Here is a 9852-nt window from a genome sequence, read left to right on the forward strand (position 1 = left end):
CCTGGAAAGCAGAAAAAGAAGAATTATGAGAATGTATCACCTTATCTTTCAGCGTTTCACAGTGACCTCCTTGTTTAGACGATCCAGAGTCCTTTCCCTACTCAACAGGGCCATGGGAAGGCAAAGAGAGCTAGGTTTCTCGCCAAGCCTGACTTGGCTTGAAGCATTAGCCAGAGCAGCTACTGGTCCACAAGCATCTCAGGAAAAGGAAATTGAACCCAGAGCTTTGGCATGGGTGAGTCTAGTAAAGGATGGATGGCCTTGCACTTGTGATTCTAGCTCCCAAGTGCTGGGATGACAGCTGTATACTATCACATCTGATTTTATGCGTGGCTAGTGATTGAACCCAGGCTTTCATCTAGGCTAAACAAGCACTGTACCAACTGAATTAATCCCCGACCCACAGGTAAGCTTCTCTTAATGGAGGGCAGCAGGGCCAGTGAGGTATGGTGGCATAAACTTGTGGTCCTATCACTCAGGAGACTGGTACTGGAGTATCATGAATTTTAGGCTTCAAATAACAATTGGAAGACTGCAAAACAAACAACATCAGGAAATTGTTGTTTCCTGGGATTGGTGTAGAGTTTCCCAGATGTTGATGGGGGCAACCTCTGCATGGTGCAGAATTACTTTGCACGCCTTGGAATTCTCCAGTTTGATGAATTGAGGCTAGACATGCTTTAACTAAACTTGGGGAGGTTTTTGTGACTTCATTATCTAAATCTGGATGTCAGTCAATTGAGGTGAGCAGGGTAGGTTTTCACCATCAAGTAGCAGGTGTCTCGAGTAAGACTCTGGCCTTTCTACGAGCCTGTTTGATAGGCAGATACCACCGTTATTGCCTATCCCCTCTGTGACAGTCTAGTGACTGTCTCACCCAGGAAAGACCAGAGCTCATGACCCGCTGATGTGAGCAGTCAGTGCCACCATTTAGGAGTCTGTGTATCAGACCATGGACTGGCTTTCCTGAGCTCTCTCTTGCCCCAGGCCCTTCACAGTCCTTGGAGGAGTATGATGGGTTTTAACTAATAGGTGCGAATGCCAATGGGTTTTTTTTGCGTTCACGCGACACTCCAACTTAAAGATTCAGGACGTAAGAGAAAAACCGAGCTTCACTATTTTGGAGGAGGCAGAACATGTAAACCATCTTTTAGTCGCCCAGTGCCTTCGAGGCCCCCAGGAAGCAAGGCCTCACCTACTCTCTTCTTAGCTGAGGGCTGGCAAAGCAACATTCTAGGTGGGGTCAGAGTCCATTGTGGAGCATCCCACCAGACAGCCTCTGAATTATTTCCCAACACCCTGTTCATCCTGTCCCTCAGGTCTCCTTCCTTCCCCCCAATCTTATTCTGGGATAGATTTGAGAAATAGCTGAGTACGGGTTGTCAGTGTGGGGTTCCTGTGGTGCCCTCCCCCCCCGAATCCTCAGACTAGGAAGTTGATAGAAGAGTTAGAGTGACCACACTGTCTTGTGACAGGTCCCTGGCAGAGAGAGATGTATCATCCCTCCTTGGAGCCTGACGACTGCGGGGGAAGGGGAGCTCAAAGCAGAATGACAGGGGGACAGGTGGATAGAGAAATGGGATGTGTCAGGCAGCCCCGGTGGAGGTATGGTGTGTAACTAGAGTTTTCCTGCCTGGACCACAGTCAGGACAAATCTCTGTCACCCGCCAGTCCCACAGCCGCTCAGACCCAACCAAGTAAACACAGAGACTTATATTGCTTACAAACTGTATGGCCGTGGCAGGCTTCTTGATAACTGTTCTTACATCTTAAATTAATCCATTTCCATAAATCTGTACCTTGCCACGTGGCTGGTGGCTTACCGGCATCTTCACATGCTGCTTGTCCTGGCGGCAGCTGGCAGTGATTCCTTCTGCCTTCCTGTTCTTTCTTTTCTCCTCTCCGTTAGTCCCACCTATGCCTCCTGCATAGCCACTGGCCAATCAGTGTTTTATTTATTGACCAATCAGAGCAACACATTTGCCATACAGAAAATCCCACAGCAATGGTGTGTCTGGAGATTGTTCCAGTGTTGGTAAAAGGCAGACAATGTGACGCTATCCCCCAGCTCCTAACTGCATTCCATCCCCCGAATGCCTGTGTTCCTAGCCCTGTGCTCCCTGGTCTATACTCCCCCCTTCTCATCTGCAGCCATGCTAGCCTTTTCTTTATTTTCAAGTGAGTAGAGAAATTGGGGTTCAGCCCAACTCTGCTGCTGATGGCCTGGTGTCTTAGTTAGGGTTTTATTGCTGTGAAGAGACACCATGGCCTCAGCAACTCTTAGAAAGGAAACCATTTCACTGGGGCTGGCTTACAGTTCAGAGGTGTAGTTCATTATCATCATGGTGGGAAGCATGGAGGCACACAGGCAGACGTGGTGTTGGTGAAGTAGCTCAGAGTTCTACATCTGGATCAGCAGGCAGCAAGAAGAAAGAGACACTGGGCCTGCCTTGAGCATTTAAAACCTCAAAGCCCACTCCCAGTGACACACTTCCTCCAACAAGTCCACGCCTCCTAATAGTGCTGCTCCCTGTGAGCTTATGGGGGCCATTTTCATTTAACCCACTACACCTGAGCAGGCTTAAGCCTGTTCCTTCACCCCAAGAGCCTGAAAGAGCCCATTGTGTCAGGCTGGAAGAAAGATGATCACAGTCAGCATTGGTGGTACATTCTGGCCACTAAATGTAAAGTTATGTCTGGGGCCCCGTATAGACCCTTAAGCCAAGCATAGGGTCCTGCACACCAATCCTGTGCTCCACAATGACTTCCATGCTCCAGAAAGTACTTTAGAGGATCTCAGGGATTCTTCTGCATTCATGGCCAGTGTCCATGCCAGGATGCCAACAGGCTAGAGCCCCTCAGGCTCCAGGAGGCCCCAGCAACCATGCTGGCGGGACTGGGTTCGCTGGTGCAGATTCTTGAAAGGACAGCCGAGGGGCCACTGTACTGTCACTGGCAGGGAGCTTTAGGGCTGCAGAGTTGGTTCTTGACTGAGTCCACAACAACCCAGGGGCCCCTGCCTTTGGGGACAGTAGGCATTCTCTTTGCAATCACCTCCCCTTTCCTCTACTCTTCAGGCCTCAGAAGACGGTCACTATCCCAGGCTCATTACCTTTATGTGAGATTTTGGCTGTCAAACAGGGAGAGAACTTCCAGGCATGGTGGCACACACCTTTAATGCCAGCACTCCGGAGGCAAAGGCCAGCAGATCTCTGAGAGTCTGAGGCCAGCTTGGTCTACAAAGTGAATTCCTGGACAGCCAAGGCTTTAGTGAGAGACCCTGACTTGCTGGGAGTGGAGGGCAGCTTCCTCCCAATGTCAATGTTGTGTAAAGTATTTCCTTCAGAGGGAATGACTCCTACTTCCCCCAAAGGTGCCTCCCCCTTTTTAATAGTACGGCAATGCCATAGACATTATTTTAGAACTTTATTGACTCTCCACCTTGTTACAACCTTTGTAGCTGGTGTTTGCCTTCATGGAAGTCTTCTCTATTTTCTTTTCAGGTCTGTCTACATCTTCCCCCTCACTCTGCCTCCCCACCCCTCCTCTCCTCTCCCAGTATCCTGACCCTCACTCCCTTACAGCTAATGTCAACGATCTTCCTCCTGTGCACCCCAGTTCCCAAAAGGATGACTTGGGAAGGTTCACTGAAACGTTGAGGTCACTTTGGTTGAGGTCACATTCTCCTTTGTCATCGAAAACATTCTGCTCCCCCCTCCCCGTCCTTTCAGCTGTCTTCTGTTTCCTTCAGCTGCATTTGCTCTATCTCACTGTCTCGACCCATTTCTGCCTCTGTTCTCCCTCCTCCCCACCCTCCCCTTCCGCTCCCTCCCCTCCCTAAACTTCCAGTCCCTCCTTTCTTTCTTCTCACCCCTTCCCACCCTTCCTTTCCTTCCCCCTCTCCCCTTCCCTCTCCTCCTTTCTTTTCCTTCTTCTGGGCCCTTTTGTACTAAGCATTGGTGGCACACACCATTTAAGGGACACACACACACACACACACACACACACACACACACACACACCTCGCATAGAATGAGTTTACCCTCAGAGTGTGGCTATTCAGAGAAGCAGACAGAATACATGAATTAATAAGAGCAAGGTAATTAGATATGCAGGAGACAGTCAGTGAAAAGAGAATTTCTAGCTAGTGAGTGAGTTAACTTGGCCAGCTGGGCACCTTCTAGACAGAAGGAATACTGTGTCCTGCATGGCCATATGGAAAAGCTTGGTGTGTGGAGGAAGCTTTAATCAATATTAGAAATTGATGAACCATCGAAGTGAGTGATAGAGGGATCAGATAAGGATGTAATGGATGACTATCCAGGCAGTAAGACCTGAATGGGGGAGGAGGCAATGAATGCTGATAACTGCAGCAAAGCTAGGCTGCCAGAGGGAAGAGAAAGCATGCAGGGTTTAGAGTTTCAGCAGAAGGGACGGAATGCTTGGATTCTGACTTCACTTCTGTCGCTGTGACAAATTCACTGGCCAGAAGCTAAATAAGGGGGAAAGAGTTTGTTGTACTGTCACAGGTTAGGGTCTGTCATTCTGGGGAAGTCAAGGCAGGGACTTGTCACATCACATACACATTCAAGAGCAGGAAAGTGGAAATGCATCCATGCCACCTGCTTGCTGCTTCTGGTCCCCGTAGTTTTCTTCGCTCTCACACCTTCTCACATCGATTAAGAACAGCCATGCAAGCAGTCAACCTCGTCTACATAATTCTTTGTAAAGACTGCCTTCCCAGGTGATTCTAGGTACTGTCAAGACGACTGTTAAAACTAACCAGCAGAGGGCACTACTGTGTGACATCAGATTGTATCTGGGGCAAATGTGCGCAAGAGTTTGCAGTGAGGACAATTAATCCTTCCTGGTGTCTCTTCCCGAGCTTGCCTCACTAGACCTGAATTCCACTGCTCTGCATATCAGTACAATCAATGCATCAGGCCTCCACTTTGTTACAATCGCATGCATCAGGCCTCCACTTTGTTACAATCGCATGCATCAGGCTCCGCTTTGCTGCTAGAATCTTGGGGCGTCTCCTCATCTTTTCTCATCCATCTGCCCCAGGATGCTTTCCAGGAAGCTGAAGTTAAATTCTTACTGCTTTCCATAGCCTATTGAATGGTGCTGGGGCCTGTCCCCTGACTGCCATTATCATTGCTACAGCTGACAGTATGTGCTTCCCTCATCCAGAAGGAATACCGACCTCCCTTAGCACCTGACCGTCTCAGGACACTGCATCTTTCTGTCTAAAGCCCCTACAATCATCACATTGTTCTCTCTACTAGACTGTAAGTCTGGATCAGGGTTGGAGCACTGGGCGAGGGCTCTGGGTTCACCATCAAATACATTTTCTTAGATTTCATACTTCTTTTCCATCAGATTGCATCTCTTTAAAATTAAAGCTCATATCGAGCTTTCTGAAGATTCAGATTTCGATGAAGTGTGTACTGAGATCTCACACCAAGGGGAAACAGTTGAGTCACTGTAGCCTCCTACCATCTGGTTTAGAAACGGGATCCACACCCAGCTGAGGAGCGGGGGCCATTCCCCTCTTCTTTGAGCTGTGTGTTCTCACTCTGAGCCCAAAGCTCACACTCCAGTATTTGGAGATCAAGGAACAAGCATTGTCTCTGGACATTCTCCTGCAGGTGGCCTCTTACACAGACCATCTACTGAACACTGCTGGCTCCCCAGAGGCCACCCTTGCCTAGTGTCCATCCCTGTCTGGCACCCAGGACACCCACTGTCTCTCAGCAAACCCTGCTAAGTGGTGTCCAGCCTCCTTACTCACTGGCCCTCCTCCTCCCCCACCTGCACACTCCTCCTTTGCACCATCTTTTGGGCTGTCCTCCCTGCATGGACCCACCTGAGTCTCCTTTAGAGCCCAGCCATGTTTCTGAAGCTTTCCCGGACACCTTCTGCTCAACTCCATTCCCTTCCATCATTTGTACATCACACTTAAACCCGTGGGTGAGCACTTCTCTGTGCTTCCCTTGTTCCTTGGCCACAGACTGCAGAATCCAGAGGAAAAGAGGAGGAGGCTCACAGGCTGGGGCAGCTACCAATCTTCCTGTGCCTTTACTGCCTCCTTGTGGTGGATTGCATGTAGTACATGACTCCGGTGTGTAGGAGCTGTAACTGCCACCAGCAACTCTGTATCCAGACTGAGTAGGTAAGGGGGTGGGGTCTTTGTTATCCAAAGGAGTCTATGGCTTTATGCTTGTCAGGCTAGATGCACAAACCAGGTCACTCTCCTTTCTTTCCGCTCACCCTTGTTAGAACTTGGGAGACTGCTTTCCCCTGAGAAAATGGACCAGTGAATTCAATGAGGGATTTAAGTTGGCTGAAATCAAGACTGAAGATTGTTTCTCCTACTCCACCATATCCTTTCCTTCTGAGCTAATGGAACAGGCTTGTGGAAGGTGTTCAGTTTACCCAGGGCTCATGGGCACTCACTCTGGACAAGCTGCCTGGGGTGTTTGAGCTCCAGTCCTCAGCTGCCCCCAACCTGGGAGCCAGGTGAGAGCTCTTACTTGTGTCCTTGTGGGTGGTGCCTGAGCATCTCCCCTCCCTCTTATAGAGTGAATGCTGAAGCTACACCCTTAGTGAGTGTTTCCATTTCTCCTCACACAGTCCTAAAACATTGCTTGTCAGAGAAAATTCCCATTGCTTCATGAAGCTCAAAGAAAAGAACAATAAAAAGGTTTTTTTTTCTCAAAGAACTGATGGATGAGGATTCAAAACAGAAATATGTAGCTAGAAATCGTCCTTGGAATTTACTTTTACACCCAGAAACAGGTGACTCTTCCTTTTATACCATAGAACACTGTCCGGTGAGCGGAGCTGGTGCTCTCTTGGTCTGGCAGGGCAAAGGAAGCAGAACTGGCTGTCAAAGGCAGAGCATCCACTTCCAGATGACCCCTTGCTAATGTGAAACCAAGTGGGGCTTCCTAGGTTATAAAAGGCCTGCTTGAAAATGGAGCTTGTTTCTCTCTCCTGATACTGTAGTAACCAGGAAAACAATCTTAGGTTTGCTTTGCTGTATAGAACTTCAGCATGGTTTTGTCACCTGATCCTCATACAGGAGCTTAGTACCAATCAATGTCATCCTACGGACATTAATCACTGTGGGGTGAGAAAGAAGTAGTGATGCTGGATGAGACTTTCATGTTGTCTGTGATACCAAAAGGCAGGTTTGTTAGTACCCAGTTGTGACAGGAGACAGTTTTCTTTCCTCTGTGCTGTGTCCCCACAGCTCCCTCAGGTTGATGATGTCTGGTTGAGCAGACAGGGCCTCTTTCAACTGTGGGTTCTGTAGTCAGCTATTGACTCTGTTATTGACTCTGAGCAAGATGTTGTCTGTGACCTGGTGATGCTGAACTGAGGCACCTCAGGTCAGTCATCTAGTCCATGCTTGGGCCCACATCTGTGGGAGTGACATTCTGTTTCTAGTCTGACTATGGCCTTACTTGGATATAGAAAGGAAAGCTGTAATCAAGATTCACCAAACAACCTTCTCTGGATTAGGCATGAAACCTTTTTATGTTCTTTCTTTGAGCTTCATGAAGCAATGGGAATTTTCTCAGACAAGAAATGCTTTGGGACTGTGAGAGGGGAAATGGAAATACTGATGAAATTCTAAGTTACAAGAGAGAGGCTCTGTGCAGTTCACCACCAGAAACTGAGCCTTTGGTCACAGCAGCTGAGGCACAGCCTGTGTCTCTCTGGGCAAGTGCTCAAGGCAAAAGTTTGGGACTGGGTCAGTGCCTGGCAAGGCTTTGGTGACCGGAAGACAAGTTGGCCAGTGTGTCAAAGGGAAGTGTAGGAGTTGGGTTGTGTCTTAGATCCTTTCTGGAGGACCTGACAACTTCAGGGCCATGTCCCTGCCATGGTCACATCACTGAGTCTTTGTGTTCAGTGTCCCCTTGTGCTGCTCCACTAGTGACCCGATCCACTGAGAAGTTTTTTGTCTGGCCTCCTCCCAGCTGACAGGTGGCTCATAGCCCAGATCTCGCTGAGCTTTCTTGTAGGAGAAGGTGAACACACAATTTAACACTGTGACCATATAGCGATTAAAAGGAGGCCGGAAGTTGTAGATTGGACGCAGCAGGAAGCTCACAGTTTCCAACAGGAAGGCAAGCCAGTAGAGCAGGGGCAGAGGAAGGCTCCAACTGGAATCAAGGCGGAGGCCCCAGTCCTTGCTCAGGGCATAATATAAATCATCATAGCTTTGGTGAGGGGTGTCATCTGAGATGTAGTAGAACTGGCCTTGGATGTTTGGTGACTTCTTGGGGTCTCGTAGGCCCCTGGCTGCCAGAATGTGTGCCCAGGCTGCATTACTCACAAACACTGGGTTGACCACAGAGAATTTGGCAAAATTGTCAAGTGTGCCATTATTCTTGAGTGCTCTATTCACTACATATGAAATGTGTTGGCTCCCTTCCCCATAGATGAATGGGAGTCTTAAGGCACAAGTATGCAAAGTGCCACCATCTTTCAGGGTGCACCCATTGGCTGCCAGCACTGCCTTCTCAGCCATCTTTTTGCTGTATGGGTATGGATGAGACCATGTGCTTTCATGATTATCTTCTTCGCAGCCATTCTGGATGATGTCCTTGTAGGAGTTTGGTCCAGCCACAGCCACTGAGCTGCTGTAGATGAAGACTGGGACACTGGCTTCCACACAAGCATCCAACAGGAGCTGAGTACCTGAGTATGGGAAGTTCATCATTACTGTTAGGAAAGAGGCTGAAGGGTCCACTGTGGAGTCAGATTCAACCCTACCTCAAACCCAGTGGAAGGACTACTACAGATCTAAACACATCCTTACCTGATCTTGACTCAAATTGACACTCTGTAGCCACAGAATAACCCCCAAATTAAAAGAGGTGACATTTAGATTCTGAAAAACAGGGGATTTCTAGGTTTCTGAGTTTATAGAGCTATCTCTCTCTTTTTCTCTTTCTCTCCCTGTCTCTCTGTTTCTGTCTTTCTCTTTCTCTCTCTGTTTGAATATAATTATTTTTCTTTTCAGTGTTGGGATCACACCTAGGCTCTTCCACATGGTAGACAAGGCCCCTCCCACTGAACCACTGTCCCAGTAAGCTTTCTGTTGCTGTGATAAACACCAGGACCAAAGGAATGTGGGGAGGGAACAGTTTCTATGGCTTCTATGTTCCCATGGCAGTGTGTCACTGAAGAAAGTCACCCAGGAACAAAGGCAGAAACCATGGAGGAATGCTCTTTACTGCTTTGCTTCCCATGTGCTCATCTTGTTTACCTGTATAACTCAGGACCACCTGCCTAGGGGTGACACACCCCACAGTGAACGGGCCCTCCCATATCCATTACTGATCCAGAAAATAACCCACAGATATAACTCCTGGCCAATCTGATGGGAGTCATTTCTTAGATGAAGTTCCCTCTTTTCAGGTGACTACTATTAATAAAAAAACAGCATTTCTATTCTGGAAAGGACTTCCCTAGATTTTTATTCTGAGAAATTATTCCTTTATTCTGTCTAGAAACTGACATCAATAAATTCCCATTATATTGAGGATGTTGCTCAGTGATTAAGCCTTTGCATTGTGTGCAAGGTTTGATCCCTGAGACAATAAAAAAAATTCAAAAAGGCTCCTTCCCCAAATAAAAACAAAGTTTCACTTATTTTCATGCATTTTGTTTAATTAAAGGAGGGCCAGTTTTTAATCCAAAAATTCAAGATACCGTAGTCTCAGAACTAGTTCAGAATTTACAGCATGCCCACTCAGGTATAGTATAGAGGCAATATGTCTTTATCTTATCTTATTTTTTTTTATTTATTTTACAACACCATTCAGTTCAACATAA

The 9852-nt window shown here is 47.8% G+C and overlaps 1 protein-coding gene across 1 annotated transcript; it reads right to left on the minus strand.

Moving 5' to 3' along the window:
- Positions 1-5736: 5736 nt before the first annotated feature.
- On the minus strand, positions 5737-9537 carry LOC114688199 (NADPH-dependent 3-keto-steroid reductase HSD3B3-like). The gene has a single exon (XM_028862823.2). The coding sequence runs from the start codon at positions 8732-8734 to the stop codon at positions 7901-7903; it is 834 nt and encodes a 277-aa protein (XP_028718656.1). The 5' UTR covers positions 8735-9537; the 3' UTR covers positions 5737-7900.
- Positions 9538-9852: the final 315 nt, after the last annotated feature.

The sequence above is a fragment of the Peromyscus leucopus genome, chromosome 6, assembly GCF_004664715.2.
Source record: "Peromyscus leucopus breed LL Stock chromosome 6, UCI_PerLeu_2.1, whole genome shotgun sequence".
Lineage (NCBI taxonomy): Eukaryota > Metazoa > Chordata > Mammalia > Rodentia > Cricetidae > Peromyscus > Peromyscus leucopus.

Bases quoted from the DNA above. Each gene is read 5' to 3' on its own strand.
- LOC114688199 (XM_028862823.2), bottom strand. From the start codon at position 8,734: ATGATGAACTTCCCATACTCAGGTACTCAGCTCCTGTTGGATGCTTGT.